Genomic DNA, 21,918 nt, shown 5'->3' with positions numbered 1-21,918 from the left:
AAGCAAAAGATTTGTGTTGTTGCAATTTAAAACCTTTGCTTTTGAATGAAATAGAAACTCAAAGCACTAATAGCCAAATTATTTCTTCAGGCCCCAGTTTAGAAAAGCGCTTAAGCCATGCTAATGTTAAGCATGTGCTTAAATCCTTGAGATTTCAATAGAATTATGTACTTAAAATTAAGGCATGTGCTTAAGTGTTTTGCTAATAAGAATGGATTTAAGCAGATGGTTAAGTGCTTTGCCTAATCAGGGACTTACACAATTGCATGCAGCGCTCACTGACTTCAATGGGAGCTGTGTGCAAGTGTCTGAGGGCAAAAATTGGCTTTGTCACCTAATTACCACAAGAATATTAGCCAGGAACTGCTTCACATAGAGTGATTGATAAGTTATGTAGTAAGGGTGAGACTGTCAAAAGTGCTGTTGGCATTTGCCTAACTCTATTCCCAGTCAAGAGAATACTTCCCACTGGCTTCAATGGGAGCAGAAAAAGTACTTTTGAAAATCCCACCCTAACAGGACCTGCACTGAAGTCAAATCCAGTGCTGCTGGATCAGGCTAAATGAGAAGTAAAAGATCAACTTAGATGGCTGAATTATAGAGCTGCTCCTCCAAATCGGCAAATGAAAAATAAAGACAATGGATATGTACAACCAGACAGTAACAAAGGGCTTGCCATAAAGCTATCAAGTAAACAGACAGCTCTGGAAATGCTTGGGGAGAGTCAATATCTCTGGCTTCAATGATATGCATCTCAAAATTCTATAAATTAGTTACAAACTTTCTGTATCAGAGCAGTGATTTTGAAGTCAGAGAAATGGAGAACCAGAAGATTGGGGGAAAAAAAAAAAAAAAACCCCCAACAAATGCAGTACTGATCTCCAAATACAAATTAAGGAATAATACTGGCAATTACCAACTAGTCTGTCTAAATTCAATGCTGAATAAAATAATCACACCACTGGGGGGGGGGGGGGGCCGGGGGGGGGGGAGGAAGGTGCCATCAATCATACTCTAAAAGATAACTAACAGAACCATATGTGTTAAACAGCATAGGTTTATGAAGGGGACATGAATTACAGGTAAACTTATTTTTAAAACAAATTATGAAAGCAGTGGAGAGGAAGAGAATATAGTAGAAACACAATACTCTTAAGAAATGAACTCAAATTGCCTTAGATATGAGGACTGTCACATGGATTGAACTGTGGCTTTGGGGCCATGAACAAAGGGATTGAAGTGATGTGGGGGAGGTGCTCGATGGATTGCTGTGGGGATTGGTATTAGGATCAGTTTTACTTAACATCTTTATTAATGATCTGGAAGAAAGGATAAACAGCACATTAATTAAATTCATAGATTGATATACATTAGGAGGTGTTACAAGCACAACCCAGCAGAGAGAAATCATGCAAAAGAAGCTAGAGGTTAAAAATATGGCGAGGAAATAAAAAATGGGATTAATCCTGGAAAAAGGGAACCTGATCCAGGTGAGGAAAACCAATCCAAAATACAGATATTTAATGGAAGAAACCTGAAAAACAGTTAAGCCAAACAAGACTTAGGTGAGCTAGTTGATAGCAAAATATGTATAAGCTTGAACTATGACAAGCTAAAGTGATTTGCAGCTGCAGAAGCATCGCATCAGAGAGCAAGGAGATCCTAGGATAGCAGTTCTCAAACTGGTGGTCAGGACCCCTCAATAGGTCACAAGGTTGTTATGGGGAAGGGGGATGCAAGCTGTCAGCCCCCACGCATGCCGTGCCTGTGACTGTCAGCCCTGTGCATGGCTGACAGCCAGAGCCCTTCAGAGCTGGGCGGCCAGAGAGCAGTGACTGCTGGCCAGGTGCACTGAAGACAGCACAGAAGCAAGGGGGCCGCATGGCATCACTTTTGGGGAGGGAGGGGAGAGGTGGTCACAGCCTGAAATGTTTTCAAAGGGGGTCCCAGAAAAAAAAGTTTGAGAACCCCTGTCCTAGGCTGTCCCTCTCTATAAGAGCACTGAAACATATGCATTGCTACACCAGATTAAACCAGTGGTCTATCTAGCCAAGTATCTTCTCTCAACATATATTACACTGGGGAGATCACACCTGGAGTACAGTATTTTGGTTCTGAGCCCCTCAATAAAAAAATATGACTAAAAAGGAGTATAGAAAAAATGAATATAGAGAAGAACAACAGAAACAAGTAAAGGGAGGAGTAATTAATCTCTTCAAGTATTTATCATAATCTGTCTATACATATTTTATTCTTGAGAATTACAAGAATTAAATACGTATAGATAGGTATGGTAAGTACTTGAAGAGTAAACACATCATGAGGAAAAGAAATTGTTTAGAGGAATCAAGATGGGCATAAAACTTGGATTAAAACAATGAAAAGTGTAGGTTGAATATCAAATAAAATTTCCTATTAGTAATATTTAATAACCTGAGGAACAGTCTCCACCAGAAAATGGTTAAAAACCCAGTGCTTGAGTTATTTAAAATGGACAAAGCACTCAAGAATATAGTCCAGGGAACAATCCTGCACTAACAGGATGACTTAATAGGTCTCTTCCCTCTATAATTTCTATGATTCCATGATATGAGCTCCAAAGACAATAAGCAGAGACAACCTCTGCAAAATTAAATCACTGAGAATCAACTAGAGAATGGAAATTAAATCATGAGAAAGTATTTTCTTCTTTGTAAGCATTAGCATTAATCACATGCAAAAGTAAAATATTAGTTAATTTGATTCTCTCTGCCTTCCAGACATAGGTCGAAATGAATCAATGCAGGAAGAGTGATTTCTCTGATAGCTGGGAAAATGATCAAATAAAATCTGTAGATAAAGCTAGTGAAAATGAAATAACCAAAAAGAAATATACAAAACCACGTTTAGGGGTTTATTCTTCTGAATTTCTAATAAATACTATAAATGAAAATCTGCACATCAGCAGCTTCCTAATAGTTTAATCCGAGGTGGCTATGGCTATACGTAGAAAGAAAAATACCCAAAGCATTAAATGCCATTACCAATTATTTTTCTTTGTCTGTTGCTACATTATTATTATTATTTTGCAAGCCTGTAACATGTTACAAAGGCTTCCACATTTTAAGTACTGCCACACTTCTAATTCACGCCAGGAAAAAAACAACAACATAGCTAGTGGAGAAATCCACTAAACTGTTCCTTAACCAACAGGACAAAAATAAATAACGTGAGTGACGTATTTAAAGAACAATACACTTTGGAACCCATTCACCTTAATTGCTATGAAGCAGGCTACTGGGTGCACATAGACCACTCAACTATTCATCTCAGTAGCAGATCCTGATAAGATATGCACTGAAGGAATTATGTCTGGACTGTGTCAAATAGGAGTGTTGGTATTTAACTGTGTTCTCCAGGCCATGGAAGGTCAAACTGGACAAAACAGAGTCTACTGAAGCAGCTGGTATCTGGGGGTGAGGAGACATAAAGCCTTTCAAATTAGCAGTTGAGTCATGGCACAAAGTGAAAATAGGCTCAATCATGCCCCCATTCCAGCCAACAGGTGTTCATCCACTGATTTCACTAGGAGCAGGATCGGGTCCATTTTTTGAGAGGAATGAAAAATTCAAGCTTCTGTACCAATGAAAATGGATTAAGAGTTCTGCCTGCATGCCATCAAAATAAAGGAAAACTAGTCATATATACAGCAAGAGATCAGCAACTCAGCTGACACAAACTCTGTTGTATCACTACTGATTCTCTATACAGATAGCAAACCAGCCAAATCAGCCTCAGTAGTTTTGTTCAATGACAGAATTTAAATTAAACAAACAAATACATAATAAAACCAGAAGGGTAAAACTTAAAAAAATCAGCAACAAATGGCTGCATTCTGGCATGCTCTTTCTAATATGTATTTTAAAATATATTTTCATGTTGCATGGACTAAATATTGTATTGAATTAGACAGATAAATCATTAAATTGATAAAAATCTTTGCTGAAATAAAAACTTCTTTTAAAAATATCCTTAAATGACATTTTTTTGTATAGTTAACGATACTTTATATACTGAAATTAATCTAAATAGCTAATTTATTTCTCACCACTTATGCTGCTTGTGTATTATTTATACCCCTTAGGGTTGAACTCTATATCCTAATAAAGATGATAGTGAAGAAGTTCGTAAAGTACAGTTAGGAGCTAATTAGGATCCGTCAATTGTGAATGAGAGTCCTATTTAAATATAACACATGGGGGCAAGCAACTGAATATTGACAAAATATGCAAATGCTTATAAATAAATGGTAGCAGTCTAAATACTAAGATGGGTGAACTAGAGTGGCTTGGCATTAAATGAGGATATCGATGTGACAGGCATTACTGAAACTTGGTGGAATGAGGATAATCAATGGACACAGTAATACCAGAGTACAACATATATAGGAATGAGATAGTAGGTCATGCTGGTGGGGGAGTAGCACTGTATATGAAAGAAAGCAGAATCAAATATAGTAAAAATCTTAAATGAATCAAACTGTAAGAAAGAATCTCTATAGAAATAAATTCCATGCTTGAATAATAATAGTATAGCAATAGGAATATACCACCATATCCACCTCACCAGGATGGGGATGGTGATTGTGAAATGTGCGGGGATATCAGAGCAGCTAACAAAGGCACAAAACGCAATCATGAGGTATTTCAACTAGCCTCATATTGACTGGGTATATGTCACCTCAGGAAGCGATGCAGAGATAAAATTTCTAGACACCATAAACGACTGCTTCTCGGAGCAGCTATTCCTGGAACCCATAAGGGGAGCGGTAATTCTTGATAGAGTCCTAAGTGGCACCCAGGATCCGGGCCCAGAGATGCATATAGCTGAACTGCTTGGTAATAGTGACGATAATGTAATTAAATGTAACATACTTATAGGGGAAAAAATGCCAAAGAAACCCACTACAACCTCTAGAAAAAATGAGGAAGCTAGTTAAACGGAACAGTTACAAGGGTGAAATGGCTGCAAACTGTATGAAGACTATTTAAAAACACCATAATCAAAACTCAGACTAAATATATACCCCAAAGCAAAAGAAATAGTAAGGGGCCAAAACAATGCTGCCACAGCTAAACAAGAGAGTAAAAGAGGCAGTTAGAGGCAAAAAGGCATTCTTTAGAAATTGGAGCCCTGATGAGAAAAATAGAAAGGGGCATACATTCTAGCAACTCAAACGTAAAAGTATGCAAGGCAAGCCAAAAAAGAATTTGAAGAGCAACTAACTCAAGGGGGGGGCACACACACAAAAAAATAAAAATAAAAATGTTGCTGTTAGTTTTTAAGTACATCAGAAACAGGAAGCCTCTGTCAATGGGGCAACTGAATGACTAAGGGGCTAAAAGAGCATGCAAGGAAGAGGAGGACGCTGTGGAGAAGCTAAATTAATTCTTTGAAATGGTCTTCCCTGCAGAGGATGTTGGGGATATCCCCACACCTGACTCATCCTTTTTAGGTGACAAATCTGAGAAGCTGTCCCAGATTGAGATGTCAATATAGTTGATTTTGGAGCAAAGTAATAAATTAAACAGTAATAAGTCACCAGGACCAGATGGTATTCACCGCAGAGTTCTGAAAGAACTCAAATATGAAATTGCAGGGAAAAAGACAGTTACTAACTTTTCGTAACTGTTGTTCTTCAAGATGTGTTGCTCACGTCCATTCTATGGTTAATTGTGTGTGTGTGCCCACATGCATGGCTACCAGAGATTTTTTGCCTTCGTGGTAGCTGTAGGGCTGACTCTGGTGCCCTCTCGAGCCCCACGCTCATGCACCAATACCTGAGGCACCACCAGCCCTGCTTCCTCTCAGTTTCTTCTTGCTGTCATCTCTTGAGAGTGGGGATGGAGGACAGGCTCATGGAATGGATGTGAGCAACACATTTCAAAGAACAACAGTTACAAAAGGTTAGTAACCATTTTTTCTTCTTCGACTGCTTACTCATGTTGATTCCATGTTAGGTGATTTGCAAGTAGATCCCTGGAGGTGGGCTTGGAGTTCATGGATGTATTGTTTGCAACACTGCTCTGCCGAAGCTAGAGTTGTCGAGTCCTTATTCTTAGGGGTAGAGCTTGCCTGGCCCCACCTATCTCACTCGTTCGCAGCTGCTGCCACCAGGGAATCTGGGGATGTATGTGAGAAGAGGTACTTGAATCCCTTGGCTGAGATGTAATATTTCTTTTCAGCCTTCTCTGATGTTGGTGGCAGGGAGGATGGAGTCTGCCATAGGGCCTTGACCACCTTAAGCACCCCTTCATGCACTGGGAATGCGACCCGGGCCAGCGCTGTGGCAGCCAGCACGCTGAAGAGGCTGTCTGTGGGCTCCATTAGCTTTCCAGCTTCTAGGCCCAAATTGGAGGCAACCCTTTTAAGGAGTTCCTGGTGGGCTCAAAAGTCGTCTGGTGGGATTGGGGTGGGCTGGGCTGGCGACTGCCTTGTCCAGGGACAATGAGGATGACTGTAGCACTGAGGGTGAGGTGGCATTTCCTCCTCTTGTACAGGGGCTGCCCCTGTCACTGAGTCTTCTGGTCTGGGGCCGGGGTTGGAAACCAAATCTTGACCCTGCATCAGTGCAGTCGGTGCTGCAGACTGCTTCTCAGACAACTGGCACGAGTAGAGTCATGGTACCAATGGGATCCCTCACGGATTCCAGTATGGCCACTGGACTGGCCAGTGTCCCTTTGGCCAGCCTGCCACCTGCACCAAAAACTTGAGCACCTGATGGTCAGTACTCTCGGGGTTGGGGGATGAGTTCCCCTTCTGAGTCCAAGGAGGATGGATCTTCCCTTGGGGACCAAGCCAGAGCAGACGGTGCTTCCACCTGGATACAATGTGGTACCGGTGAATGGTGCCACATGGAGGGAGATTGGCACCAGGCTTTCCGGGAGCACCACTGCTCTGATAAGAAGCACCAATAGCGGGGTGAAGGGTGTGGCGTCAGGGAACAGGGCACTGGGGATCGGTGACAGAAGTCCTGTGCTTGTTGCCTCATCATTGGTATCAAGAGGATAAAGATTGGGTACCGGGGTGACTGAGACTGGTGTTGCCCCATCGGAGATGCACGGCTTGGTGCTGGGGACCGGGAGCACACTACTGGAGACTATTGTCGCAAAGGGGAAGACCTTCGCTGAGTGGTGAACCGGAGCTGGGTGTTATGGACCGGCACTGGGATTCAGGAGAATGGCACCTGTCGAGCATTCACCATGGTGGTCCCATCATGGGTTTTCCCCTGGAGACAGGAGCCTTCACCAACTCTGGTGCCAAGGGAAGGTCCTGTGGAGCGGGGGGCACTGGTAGAACCATAAGGACCCTGGCCACCTGAAAGGCCTCTGGTGTTGATGGCACCACTAGCTGAAGGGGCCCCACTCCACTCCCAGGAGTCAGAGATGGTTGCCTCAATGGGCTTGAAGCCCTAGGTGGAGAAGCTAGCTCCTGCCTCTCCAACACAGGCAACTGGCCAAATAAAGGTCCTTTGCCTGATCCCACCTTCTTGGGCATGGGAGAGCGACCTCTGTCTGCATGCTGCTGCTTCTGCCATTTCTTCGGTACCGACGAAGGCGAGCAGCGTTGAGAAGGCCCCGGTGCTGGTGGTGTGCTCTGCACCGATGCTGACATACTTGGCACCAAGTCAGAGTGGGATGGTTCTGACGCTGGTCTAAGTGCTGCCTCCATTAACAGGGCTTTCAGGCAATGTCCCCATCTTTCTTAGTCCATGGCCTGAAGCCCTTACAGATCTTGCTCTTATCCCTTCTGAGCGTCTCCCCTAAACACTTTAAACAACTATCATGGGGATTGTTGAGCAGGAAGGGCTTATGGCAGACAGAACATGGCTTGAAGCCTGGGAAACAGGGCATGCCCCATCCTAAGACATTCCTGGCAGGATTACTCATACCTAATTTTCTAACTATTAACTATATATACAGAAAATGAATTTATAACAACTATAAGGCAACTACAAAGCATTCATCAAGAGAGAGAGAGAGAGAGAGAGTTCCAGTAACCATCACAGGTGGAAAGAAGGAACTGAGAAGGCGCAGGGCTGGTTGTGCCTCATATACTGGCACATGAGCACTGGGATCCTGAGGGTACCAAAGCCAGCCCTACAAATACCACTAAGGCAAAAAATCTCCAGTAGCCATGTATGTGGACGTGCACACACATAACATGGAATCAACATGAGCAAGCACTTGAAGAACAACTATCGCTTAAATCAGTCTCTGGACCAGACGACTGGACAGTAGCTAATGTAATGCCAATTTTAAAAACAGGCTTCAGAAGTGATCCTGGTAATTACAGGCCTACCTTCAGTACCAGACATATTGGTTGAAATATAGTAAAGAACAGAATTATCAGGTGCATAGACACACACGATATGCATGGGAAGAGTCAACACAGGTGTTGTAAAGGGAAATCTATTATCAATTCTTTGAGAGTGATGCAGTTGTTATAGCATACTTGGATTTAAGAAAATCCTTAAGCAAAACTAAGCAGTCATGGAATAAGAGGGAAGGTCCTCTCATGGATCTGTAGCTGGTTAAAAGAAAGGAAACAAAGGGTAGGAATAAATGGTCAGTTTTTTTTCAGAATGGAGGGAGTGAACAGTGGTGCCCCCAAGGATCTGTACTGTGACCTGCAATGTTCAACATCATCATAAATGATCGAGAAAAGGGGTGAACAGAGAGGTGGCAGATGAAATTCAATGTTGATAGGTTCAAAGTAATGCACCTTGGGGAAAAAAAATTCTCACTTATACATACAAAATGATGGGGTCTACATTAGCTGTTACCAATCAAGAAAGAGATCTTGGACTTATTGTGGATAGCTCTCTAAAAATATTCGCTCAATGTGCAGTGGGCAATAAAAAAAACCCTAAATGTTAGGAACCATTAGGAAAGGGATAAATATTCAAACAGAAAATTTCATAATGCTACCTTATAAATCCATGGTACACCCACACCTTGAATACAGCAGGCAGCTGGTGACCCCATTTCGAAAAAGACACATTTGAATTGGAAAAGGTGCAGTAAAGGGCAACAAAAATGATTAGGGGTATAGAATGGTTTCCCTATGAGGAGAGATTAAAGAGACTGGGACTGTTCATCTTAAAAAAGAGACGACTAAGGGGAATGTGATAGAAGTCTATAAAATCTTGAATGGGGTGGATAGTGAATAGGAAAGTGTTATTTACTCTTCAAATAACACAAGAACTAAGAATCACCCAATGAAATTAATAGGCAGCAGGTTTAAAAACAAACAAAAGGAAGAACTTCTTCACACAATACACAGTCAACCTGGGGAACTCACTGCCAGGGGATATCATAGAGGATAGGTCCATCATAGAGGATAGGTCCATAGCCAAAATGGTCAGGGATACAAATCTATATTCTGGGTGTTCCTAAACTCCACTTGCCAGAAGCTGGGAGTGGATGACATGGGACAATGGATCACTTGAAATTGCTCTGTTTTGTTCATTCCCTCTGAAACACCTGGCACTGGCCACTATCAGAGACAGGATACTGGGCCAGATGGACCACGGGTCTGAAGCAGTATGGCCGTTTTTATGTTTGCGTTTCTCTCACCTTTAACAATGAAATTGCTACTGATCAGTTTTGCTTTTTGTTTATAATCCATTTGACTTCCTCATTCTCAGATATTAGCAGGAATCTTTTGTTTGGCTTTCCTCCAAAGCAGGAGAATGTCTACATTTTTAAACATCCACTAGCATTTTTGAAAAAAATGTAATTGTAGGTTTTAAAATCTACCCCCATTTTATTTCATAAAAACCTAAATTCTGATCCTTGCATTTTGGAATGTGAGAGGATCCTTTTTATTTAAGATATAGTTGACAAGCAATTTGTGGTGATAGGACACTGTTCCAGTTGTTGATAATCTTCCACAAACTTTCTACTAGCATATAGCCACTTAAACATTCCTTAAACAAACTTAAGCAATCTTCAACTGACTTTTCAAATGAATTTTTTCCTCTGCTAGTATCCCACAGCAATTAAAACCAATATGTAAAAACAAAGAAATTGAAGCAGATAACACTGATTTTAGTCCCATTTAACACAAGCCATCCCTAGCAGCTCTATGCTATCGACAGAAGAAGAGAGTACATTAAGCACTTACACCAAAGCATTCAAGTAGACCTGTTTTGCAGACTGATTAATAGAAACAAGCTCTAAGGACTAATCACAAGTCGAGCCCTGTTTGGTAGATTAATAGAACAAAGGCACAAGAGAATACGGAAGGTTACAGTACTGGAATACAAATAAGGGAAGGTGAACACTATGTGTATTTGATTGTTAATACTTATTAACCAAAGGCAAATCTTCAGGGCCAAGTCTAGAATATCTCTTGTTCAGATGAATCACTATTCTGTACTGAAGAGGCTCAGTTCTAATAGGCTGATCAGTCGACATATCTCAGGATGATCAATCTATGTTTTAACTCCAAGATAAAAACACAGAAACAAAATCTTTCAAGGGAAAGATGCATTACTCTAGTTCTACTGTAGGAATCTCTCCATTTCATTTGGCACTTGCTGATTTCAGCAGACACTTCCAAGTTTCAAATTCTTTTTCAGTCACAACCATGGATTGAAGCATGTGACACCTCAGAGAGTGCATATGTGTTTGTGGGATGTGTGTTTTAAAAACTATGCCAGAAAACAAGAGAACAAAAGGCTCACTCTTCCCTCTCACATAAATCCTACGTTTGATGAGGTGCAGATCCCAGTGGCACAAACTCTTGCCTCAAAGTGGCAGTAAGGATAAGCACCAGCGTTAACGTTTTGCTGCATTGGGGCTTTTGCTCGAATATTTATCTTTTCAGACATTCCTATGATACAGTCTCTGCCCACCTCCTGATTATGTATCAGCTGGCAAAAGAATGAATACTTTCTCCAGATGGTTTTCAGCTAGAGCTGATCAAAAATTTTCTATCTGTTTTTGTTTTTAAAGAGAAAAATGCCTTTTTAATTAAATAGAAATTTTCATAAAAGATTCTGTTTTGGTAAAAAATTTTCAGGTGTTAAGCCAAAAAAAGTTTTGTTTGGGGGTTTTGAATTTAAACACAAAATCTTCCAGAGAAAAATTCAACAAAAATTAATGTTTCATTATAATTGAAATTTTTTGTGGAAGGAAGACCCGTTCTACCTTTAACTATCTAAGAGGCTTGGCAAACTACATGCATATCAGTTTCCTCCACTAAATCTGTCTCAAGAATGGCAATTGAAAAAGCCACTTTAATGGTCATCTTCATTGAAAGTAGATCTGAAGCAGGTAACTGCATCTCACAGAAGATTTCTCAAGAGGTCCATCTAAAGGAATTCAACTTAGTACCTCTGGATTTAAAAGCATTAGCCTTTACTACTTGTAGACCTCTGTAAGTGGTCTAGCTACCCTGTGTTATCATGGGTACAAAGGCTTGATTTTGAGGGAGACTCACAAATTTCCAGAGACAAATCCTGAGCATCACTAATTTCAGATCACACTTTTTAAGATCATTTCCTGTTCTACAGGGTCTGAAATTACTGGTGGCCTAAGTCCTATTCTGTAACTATAACAGCATTTTTTAAAATGAACAATTTTTTACCTAATTGGCTTGTAGGAACTTTCTCTTCTCATGGCTGAGCAGAAGCAGAACAGAAGATTAATTGAAACTTTTGCCTCCATTTGGACTGTACCACGCTTTGTCAGCTTCTGCAACGGCCATAGCTCTGACAGAGCTTTCATGCTTGTCTGGTTCTCTTCCTCTTCACTGTCAGGACTACCTGCTGCTAGGGCCTAAGGGCCTTGGGTTCCCATTGGTCAGGCCCAGCCACTGATTCCAGATTGATTGGGTCTCTCTGTTGTCTGGGTCTGAAGGCTCTGCTCTCTACCCATCTGGCTTCCCAGGTGCCCTCAGTGGCTGGGTCTCCCCAGGCATCTTGGGCTTGATGAACCCAGTGTCTTTTTGCCTGGTTTCTCCAGAACTCTGGTGCCTCTGGTAGTTAGGTCTCCCTGTTCAGCACCATCTGATCCCCCACTGATGGGAGAACCTAATTCCCCTGCTAGTCCACTCCCCCCCTCAGGCTATATTGTTTTCCTCCCACTGGTCTTGGCTCTGTTGCTCTTCTTCACACTGACTGTGATTCCAAGCACTCAGCTGCTCCCTAGCTTTCTCAGGGTATGTCTACACTGTGGTAAAAAAGCCAGCAGCACCAAGTCTCACAGCCTGGGTCAGCTGCCTTAGACTTGTGGGGCTTGGGCTGCAGGGCTAAAAAAGGACTGGTGCTAAGTGCCCTCAGCTCCTCTCAGGAGCTTATAGAGGTGGGGGTGGAAATATCAGAATCTGTAGTAATCTAAGGAGTGCCTTCTGCTGTTGAACATCTTGCTGGGTGCAAATGCTCCGAGCTGCTCAATGAGACACTGCATTGTACCACTGCATACAAATGCCACATGGACCCAGGCGCTGCTGCAGCACTCGGCAAGAGGAAAAGGAACTTGTTTCTGGACAGCTGCCAAATGGAAGAAAAGCATTCACACACCCCACTTGTAGCTTTTGTAAGTGCAACTTCCATTTTAAAATGACTTTATTCTTGATCAGATCATACATGCACTTATGAACTGCAGCAGTCTCTCTTAATCCATTAACCTCTTGAGCACCACAGCTGAGACACATTCTGGCACCATAGCGCCTATCGTGCTTCATGAAAATCTTAAGAAGTCTGAGATGTGTGGCATGTTACCTTTGCTGTCTGGTTGATTGCTCACTGAACATTCATGGAGCAATGAGGAGATTAATAATTAGTCCAAATCCCTGTCCCCACATCAAGACAAACACAGAAATGTATGGAATGTTGCTCGTGTTTTTCATTTCAGCAACATGTCATCTGCAAGCAGACATGGTTTGTAAATTACACTAGTATTGAATTTGCTGCAAGTACTTACTCACTCCTTATTCAGGCAACACTCCCACTGAAGTAAAGTCCTAGGGAAAACTAAATAAGGACTTCATGATTTGGCCCAATGTTTAAAGGTAGAGTTTTTTTAAAATGGTTTGCTGCTGGCTAGAGTCTTATTAAAAGCTATTTGGAAACAATCCGTTTTAAAATGATCAGCATTACAGTCTTCTGATGTTGTTAAAAAAAATCAGAGGTTGTTAAGTTAAAAATCAATCTGATCTCAGGAAGCCTGAACAGAAACCAGTGGCATTCCCAAAGAGGCAAAAATATAAACAATCCCCCCCTGTAATTCTAGCCCTGGGGAAATGCACTTTTCGATCTTATAGTGAGAGAACTGAAGGACAAATGCCAAGAAAAATGAAATAGGAGCACAACCATGTTTCAGTAGTGCGACTATTTGTTTAACACACAGACAGAAGACATTATTCTTTGCCAATACTTTCTTCAACTGCTGATTTCTGCCGAATAAATGGCGGAATTCCTGAAAGACTGTGCAGCACCAATATTATTTTCCACTCTCCCTTTGTGTTCCCCAGTGCTAATAGCAAGGAGGAACTTTATTGCTGATCATGGCAATTTCACTTTTCACTTTTTTTTAGGCCCAAGTTAATTACCAAGTAAGACTCTGAAAATAAAAGAAATGAGATCCATTCTACCCATCAGTATATTTGAATCCTATCATATGAGTTGCCAATTGGTTTTCTAATCCTCGCACTCAATATCTGCTGTTAATTTGCTCGCTATTTCAAGAACTTGAAGACTGTCAGCAAAATCCACGATGCATCACAAAACTTATAATTGGAAAAAAATCTGATGCTTTTCTGACAGGGTAAACACAAAGTATTAAAGCACTGATCAGAACAAGGAAGCTGTAACAACCCAATAGTTATTTGTACTAAAATGTAACTGTAAATGCAGTATAGAAAAAAACCACACTCCGTTTCAACTATCATTGAAATAAGTGCAAAATTATGCCAAATGACTGAACGAACCCAGCAATTTTATAACAGATACATACACATACACACACGCAGAGAAAGGAGAAAAATGTTGTATTTTAAAGGAGATGACTGAACTATGTGGTGTTGTTTTTAACCTCTCTTGGCCTTTTTAGGGTCACATTATCTTTACCAATTAAAATTTTGCTTCTGAAAAAAAATTAAGGCACTTCCTCCAGAGTTACTAAAAAAAGCAAATGAAAGCCTTTGTGTCTCAAAGGTGAGCTACAGTGAGCTATTTGTTCCTGACCTCTGGATCACCCTATAGATCAAATTCCTGGACATAGGAAAAACCCACTAGCATTCATTAAAAGCATTTACTAGGAGGCCAGCTTTGTGTTTCTGTTCTTGAGACCTGCCCAAGCTACAACTTGACAAAGGTGCAGGATATTGCTGAACAATGCAGCTGTTCCTGTTGGGAGGGGAAAGGATTTTCCCAGCTCAGATGCTAGAGATCCAAAAAAAACCAGATTCACACTCTGCACTCTTTACTGGACACACCAGCGTCTGAGGCATATGACTGTGGAAATTAAAGAGTTTTAAGAATGAAATAATTAAATATCAGTTATAAAGTTAAAAGGTATTTATTTAGTTAGTTACTTTTGGCTAGATGTTAAGGCCTAAACTCGTATTCCTGAAACATTCCTGTTGAAATCACTAGGAGTTTTGTCTGCATTAGGAGCTATACGATCAGATATTTCTCCATCAACTAAACCGGTCCATAGGGCAAAGACAGCATGATGTGAAAGGAGGCAGTTTGTAGAAGTGGATTGTTACCTACAGACTAAATTGGAAAATCTTTTCCCATGTTATTTCTTCAAGGTGCATCAAGTCTCCTAATTAGGGTGTGAAAATAGCAGTTTTCCCCAGCCTCTAAAAGTAAGGCGTTCAACAAGCATGTCCCACTCTTGCTTAGGAGTCTTTCACTTTCCAGGGGTTGGTTGGCATTCCACTTTCAACATCTCTGCAACTAATGCCATTTAATACTCCCAGACCCATCAGACTACATTCAAATTTTCTGCATCTCAGAGACTGTTGATATGCTCCACTGCACTCTCCAATTGCAAATACACATGAATGCTCTTGTGTGTTGTAAGTTATTTTCTACATACAAATTCTACTAAATTGTAACTTAGGAGGCACTACTTGAATTCTCTTAGGTCTTTAGAAAGCTTTCAGATGTACCAGGAGTAATAACATGTAATGAATATGGACTGATATTCCTTTCCTGTAGCTACACTGAGTTGGCAATTTACATTTTCTAAATAGATAGATGAGTTATAGCCAGTTTTCCCAGTCTGATGGCAATTACTTCTTAGAAACCTCTGACAGGCTGAAACCCTCAGAATCGTAGATGTTATTCTTGGTTTGATCCCTGTTCTTAAATTAAAACCACTAGCTGTATCAGCAAATACAGATTTTTCCCCTCTGGAAATATCCGAAATGCATATAAAATCAAACTTGCCAACTTAGCTCAATGTAGGGTTGGAGAGTCTGTTGGTTTAATGCACTTGTGTTCCACCTCTGAGACAGAATTGTGTGTGCGTGTTTGTTTTTTATATATGTAGATTAAAAACCCTAATTAAAGTAAGCAGACATATAAAACACCCAAAGGTTTCCTCCCTTTGTGTTAATCTGTATTTGAAGATTTATAATAGCTCAGGGTAAGTGTGGGGAGTGTGGGGAAAGTGGTATAACAGAAGAGCAAAAAGGCTAAAAGTCTTTTCCCATCATGAAGGTGCAGTTTCCTCTCTGTGAAATTTTGAACAACTGACTCTTCCTGCACCTGATGCACCTTTTTCCTCCTCTGAAGGAGCCACACAAAATACAGACAGCTAATTGGATTTCACGCTTTCCCAGTAGCTGACACAAGAGGAGATGAAAGCTGCCATTTCAGCATCAGCAGTCAGCATCCACCAAACCAAGATAAGTAGACTCCCTAACCTAAAGAGCTACATGAATTTAAAATAGTTGTCTCATCTCAATTTCCCCATTCTCACTTGCCCTAAACACATATTTACCACAATTCATCACAGTTTGACACAAATTACAGACTTTGTTCAACGGAGATTAGAGAACTGTCCTATGCTGGATGGAGCTCAATTTTCCTTTCTGGCAATGCATCCATTGCCAGCCAAGCACTTTGCACCAGGAAATCTCAATATCAATGGGTTAAGAAGAGAGGTCATTATGAAATAAAATTAAGAGTTCAATGGCTTGTGCTGCATGGTGAAGATCACCTATACCACTCATAGCACCTCTTCTTATAAGAGCCTCTGTTCCTTGATCAGTTGTCCCTTAATATTTCATAATAAACTTCCTATTTTCACACATACAATATGCAAAATTTAAGGACTTCTGGATGCAGTTGGAGAAAAGAGGACACAGGCCACCATTATTGGTTCAGGAAACAAAGGCAAAAAATCAGTACATCTATACAGACATGCTGAGTAATAGAGTCCTCTGTTTTAAAACACCAAGTCACATGTCCCGCAGGAAGATATTCCTCAAAACCATAGTCTACATTTTCCTATCCAGTCTCTCCTGTGGCAATAATCTTCATCTAGATTAATAAAACGTCTCTAGATTAATATGAAAGGATGTCTACAAACATCAGAGGTTGTCTGCAAACTGCAAGCTTTTCACACAAGGAGAAGGAAACTGTTCACCTTTGTAATCTTAACATCTTACATTCCAGAGTTCACAGAGCTTTTAGCCCTCCAGCAACAGCCTCAAATCCATGTTACATTATCAAGGTCTTTATGTGCCCTTGTCTTCTTCAATGAACTACATAGGTTACTTTAAAAAAAAAAAAAAAACCAACTCTGAAATGTCTTTAAGAGATGTTCTTAACCTGATTTAAGACCATTTCTACCAATTAGCAGAGACTGTGAATCTTAAGAGTATTTTTTTAAAACTAAGTAGTGTCAAGTTGATGTAAGATAGAAACTAAAGCCTGTGACTTTTAAATAAGAAAAATCAAAAGCTTAAGTCAGAGGCATTGGAGACAGAGTATGTCTATAAAGTTCTCCCTTCCCACCTGGGTTGCCTGTAGCCAGTACTGCTCTATGTGGACCATACAAGGGACACTGCCAGGAACATCACCACCAGAGAGTAAATGTGCTGCCTGTGAACTGCTAAGCAACACAGTGCCAAGTGAGAAATGCACATAATGCAGTCCTATTCTTTGCACAAAAGAACCCCCCGTCTCTCATTTAAAATGAATCTGGTATCACCGAGTTACATGATATATTAAGCCCATGCTAGAGGACAAACACTAATATTTAATCAGCTAAATAAGCATAGAGGTTACTATTATAATCCCAACATATTTAGCAAATTATTAACCTCACTGAGGCCAGGTCTACACTTACCTGAGAATTCGGCAGCAGTCATCGGGAGTTATTCAAGCTACACAGAGTAGCTTGTGTAACTCCCATTGACTTCTTAACTTTCATTGTGCGCGGTGTCTTCACTGCTCTGTGCCACTTGAAAGGGTGTTTTTAGTGCGTCGACTTCCTGATTGATTAAGTGGGTCTTTGCTGACCGCTCAATCGATCCAGAAAGATCGATCTGATGGAGGCAAATTTGCCGCCGTCAGTGTGTACGTAGCCTGAGCCACAATTTTGTGGTGTCAGCACTATCAGTTTTTCTTACTGTGCTAGCTGAATTCAAGAAGTACCAAGATCCTATATCTAAATAGCTGGGCAATATGATGTGACAACACATTGAGTTAGATAAAGGAGGTGACATTTTAAAAACTCAGCTCAAGGTATCTAAGAATCTTCAATACAGAACTGTGGACAGCTACATTCAACACCTTCCTGAGTTTGTTCAGCATCTTATCTCACTCATACTAGTGTCAGTCAAGACAGACACTGATAAAAGTGGATTTACAGTGGTGTCAATGAGGTCAGAATTAGGCTTAAAGTCTAATTATCAAAATTTTGAGAACAAAAAAGGACAGATTTTCAGTATTCTTTAGTAGCAAAATAAAAAATTAGAGATTAAGGCACCACCTGCCTTGTACCTTGTGCAATGTGGGTGTAAAATGGTACCATACACAACACAGAAGATAGTGGAGACTCAGGCCACAGGGGTCGAATTCTACCCTCGCTGACATTAATGCTAGCCCACTGAATTCATGGGAACTACAAGGATTCAAGGGAGAGCAGAATCTGTCCACAAGTTTCCACTAATCAAACAACAGTCAGCATAGATATATCACAGCTCTTCTTTTCTTGCTCTCCTCACTCTGTCCCTCACTCACACAAACAAATTAATTATGTTTATCTTGCTGCATAAAATCTTTATCACTACAATTAAAACAACACTGTCTGTGTTTTCATAGCTACTCACAATGCAGGGTTTACTTAAAGATACAGTGCAGTTCTGCACAGCAGTGCAACAAAGCAGAGCTCACTGCATTTTCAGTGCCAGTAACTCTTGCTGCAGCTGAAATAATAAATTTTAACACAGAAAGTTTAAATAGAGACTTACCATGGGGCACCATATATTCGGAATCCTTTAACTGTTACCTCTGAATCTTGCAAGTAAATACTGTTTGTCAGGAGTGACTGAACATTGTCAAAGTCCTCTGGTTTCAATTTGGACACAGAAGGAAAGCGGTAGTAATCCTGTTTAACAAGGTCTGCCATGAATTCCTTATCAAATGTCAGTTCATGATTCCCAGCAATCACTATTTTATATTCATATGGCAGGCTTCCTGAAATAACAAAAAGAGCACTTAATTAGCACATTTGCTTCCCGCACCAGCATAGCAGGCAAAACAAGTAGACAGCTAACACTGACAGAATGAAATACACAGGATCCGTGTGTATCTCCATGTGCAGTGAACGTTATTAATGCTGCTGCTTTTTCTTTGAAAGAAATTTTGTTAAAACGTAAAGTAATGTTGCACAAAGAAATGTCATAACCAAAGGCATGTACTGCAAAATGAAACAAAACAAGCTGGCAGGCATGCAGCCAGATCCTCAGCTGGTGTAAATCAGTTCAGCTCCACTGGTTCCAATGGAGATACAATAGCTGAAGATCTGGCATATGGTCTATTAGTACATGGGACTGGCTGGGAGTCAGCAGTCCTGGGTTCCAGTCTACTATGTAGCGAGACATAATGAATGAATGTTTGTAAAGTGCTCAAAGGAAAGGCTCTATACTGTGTATGCCTTAGGTATGATTACTTATTAAAGGTATATTTTATGAGAGTTTAAGGATGCCAAAGTTCCCATTAAGTACTTATATTCCCACACACTACCCCATTCTACACAGTACCAATACACTTAAAATGGACTCTCACTTTATTCTTATTATTTGTGTTATGGTAGTGCTTAATTGATATCAGGGCTCCACCCTGTAGTAGGTACTGTATATACATATGGTAAGAGACAGTCATTACCCCCAAAGGGCTTAAAAGCTAAGTGGCAGATAAGCTAAATGACTTACAAGCTAAAAGACAGATAGAGAGTGGGAGAAAGGCTCTCTGTGCCTCAGTTTCATCTGTAAAATGGGGAAAATAGCATTTCCTAAGGGCCTAATCTAAAGCTCACTGAAGTCAACGATACTGGCCCATCGGGACCATTTTCAAGTGCTCAGTACCCCCACTTGGTGCCAGATCTTCAAAAAAACAAAACAAAAACAAAAAATACGTTGAAAATCAGGTCATTTTTTTCAGTGCCTTAACAGAAGCTGAGTTCTTTTAAAAAATCTGCACCAAAGCGGCTTGCCAAAAATCACACAGAAAGCCTGTGTCAGGGCTGGGAATTGGCCTCTTCTCTCCTGTATCCATATGCAATGCCTTAACCACAAGACCATCTTTCTTCTCTTATACAAACTCATTTAGTTTAGTGCATGTTCCTAATGATCACTAAGTAAGGGAATAACTTCACAAAGGTGATAAGTTCTTTACAAATACCACAGATTAGACAGACCAATACAGTTACCTCTTCTTACTGTTCTTGGCCCTGCTTGGTTATACAAACTGTGAAGGAAAGACTAAAATTCTATACTTATTAATACTGTTTCAATGGGGACACCACGGTCCAAATCCTCAGTCTTGGCACTCTTAGAACTCGCACTAAAGGAATACAGGATTGGGCTCTATGTCATCTTGACAGCACTATCCCCCATAAACACATATAACTTTTGTATTTCAAAATTTGGTTTGCAAATAAAATAAAAAAGCTTACTTAAAAAAATATTTAGAAAAATGTTTGTGGTAGTAAAACTAACTTTACTCCACTGGACTTTATGGAGAAACAGTGAGAATTCTCTCCCTTTCAATATTTATAGCACAGAAATGGGAATTCAGCAGGATTTTTATGCAAAAATTGTGAACATTTCTTGATCAAAATTAGTTAATTATGGTAGAAAAATTTTAAAAACTTATAACCCCGCCCCAAAACACTAGACATCTTCACAGATTCCTAATGTCTGAACAAAATGCAAATCATACATATTAATAACTCTCTGTGGTACTAAATTAGACTAAAAGCTGAGGGAGATTCTACTAGGCATGTGTCTGTCATTCCACTGCAGTTTATGCCCCACTCCCTCATTCCTCTCCTCCCTCTTCCCCATCTCTGTTACGTTCTGCTCTACAATTCATTTTATTTAAAAACTAAGAATGACAGGTACCTACAATTCCTACTCTCTGTGACTCCTGGACACAAAGCAGAATTGCTGTTTTCTTCTCTCTCAGGAAACATAAAAAGATATCACTGGCATGAAATCTGATACGCTTGTCATAACTATCAAACCCCACGAAGAAGCTAGATTTGGTGAAATTCTTAAGGGAAGCTGGATGGCAACGTTAAAATCAGGTTCTTGCCAAGTATCAATATTTGCCAACTTCAGTGGAGAAAACTTCCAGCCACACTCTGGATAAACGACCAGGTTTTACATTTCCCCATTTATTTTAATAGATACTTCAAAATAAGCATATTACACTGAGCTCATGCCCAATGAAAAGCTGTACATTTTACTTCAAGGCTAATTTTTCTTCAGCCAAACATCCAAGTTGGATAGTTCACTTTGGAGTCATGCCAAACACAGCAGACATAAACTGCAACTGAATCACTGTTTATGTGAGTCCATAAATGGAATTATATACATGAGCATAAACCCAAAAGAATGAAAGAAACTAACACTGGGCTTTCTCTTGTAGTTAATAGCAAAGTCACAGAAGGGACATGTTGGGTCATTGAGTCCAGTCCCGCTGTCAAAAGCACTCTCATCATATAAATCCCATTCTTAAACTTATCAAGTTCCAATTTAAATCTAGTTAGGTTGTTTATCCCCACAACTACTGGGAGGCTGTTCCAGAACCTCATTCCTGTGATGGTTAAAACATTTCTTCTAATTTCCAGCCCAAATTTGTTCACAGCCAGTTTACACCCGTTTTCCTTTAATTTAAATATTGCTTCTTCCCTGGTGTTTACCCTCCCCCCCAATGTATTTATAGCTAGTAACCATATCCCTGTTCAGCCTTCATTTTGCAAGGCTGGTCTTCATTAATAATACCTATTTTATATAGTGTTTTTCATCAGTAAACCACAAAGCACTTCACAATCTTTAACATATTTATCCTCATAACACACCTGTGAGGGAAGGAAGTATTATTCTCCCCATTTTACAGATGGGGAGCTGAGCCACAGAGAGGCTATAGATAAAGGTACCTAAGGTGCCTATTCTCCAGATTCAGGTGCCTAAGATCCCATCTTCAGGCTCAACTGTGATCCACAAAACTCCTGCTCAGCAACCGCCTGACCCTGCACCTAAACTCACTTGGTTCCTAATTGTTTGCAGTAGAAGTTCCCTAGGCACCTATGCTTCCGCCACTGGGTAATTGTGACACAGGCACCTCTTGATCCAACGGGCAAAGGGCACGGGTGTGCACAGAGTTTTACAGGGATCCCC

The 21,918-nt window shown here is 40.4% G+C and overlaps 1 protein-coding gene across 2 annotated transcripts in view; it reads right to left on the bottom strand.

Annotated features, from left to right (window-relative positions):
* Nucleotides 1-21,918, bottom strand: part of MPPED2 (metallophosphoesterase domain containing 2) — a 139,319-nt gene that overhangs the window by 42,314 nt on the left and 75,087 nt on the right. For both annotated transcript variants that reach the window (XM_067532135.1, XM_067532136.1), the window contains exon 4: nucleotides 18,484-18,709. In XM_067532135.1, the coding sequence (XP_067388236.1) occupies nucleotides 18,484-18,709 (226 nt within the window). The remainder of the gene's footprint in view (nucleotides 1-18,483; nucleotides 18,710-21,918) is intronic.

Source organism: Emydura macquarii, unplaced genomic scaffold (genome assembly GCF_026122565.2).
Source record: "Emydura macquarii macquarii isolate MOO-44397 ecotype Brisbane River unplaced genomic scaffold, CSIRO-AGI_Emac_v2 contig_3240, whole genome shotgun sequence".
Classification (NCBI taxonomy): domain Eukaryota; kingdom Metazoa; phylum Chordata; order Testudines; family Chelidae; genus Emydura; species Emydura macquarii.
This window is presented reverse-complemented; position numbering and strand designations above follow the sequence as displayed.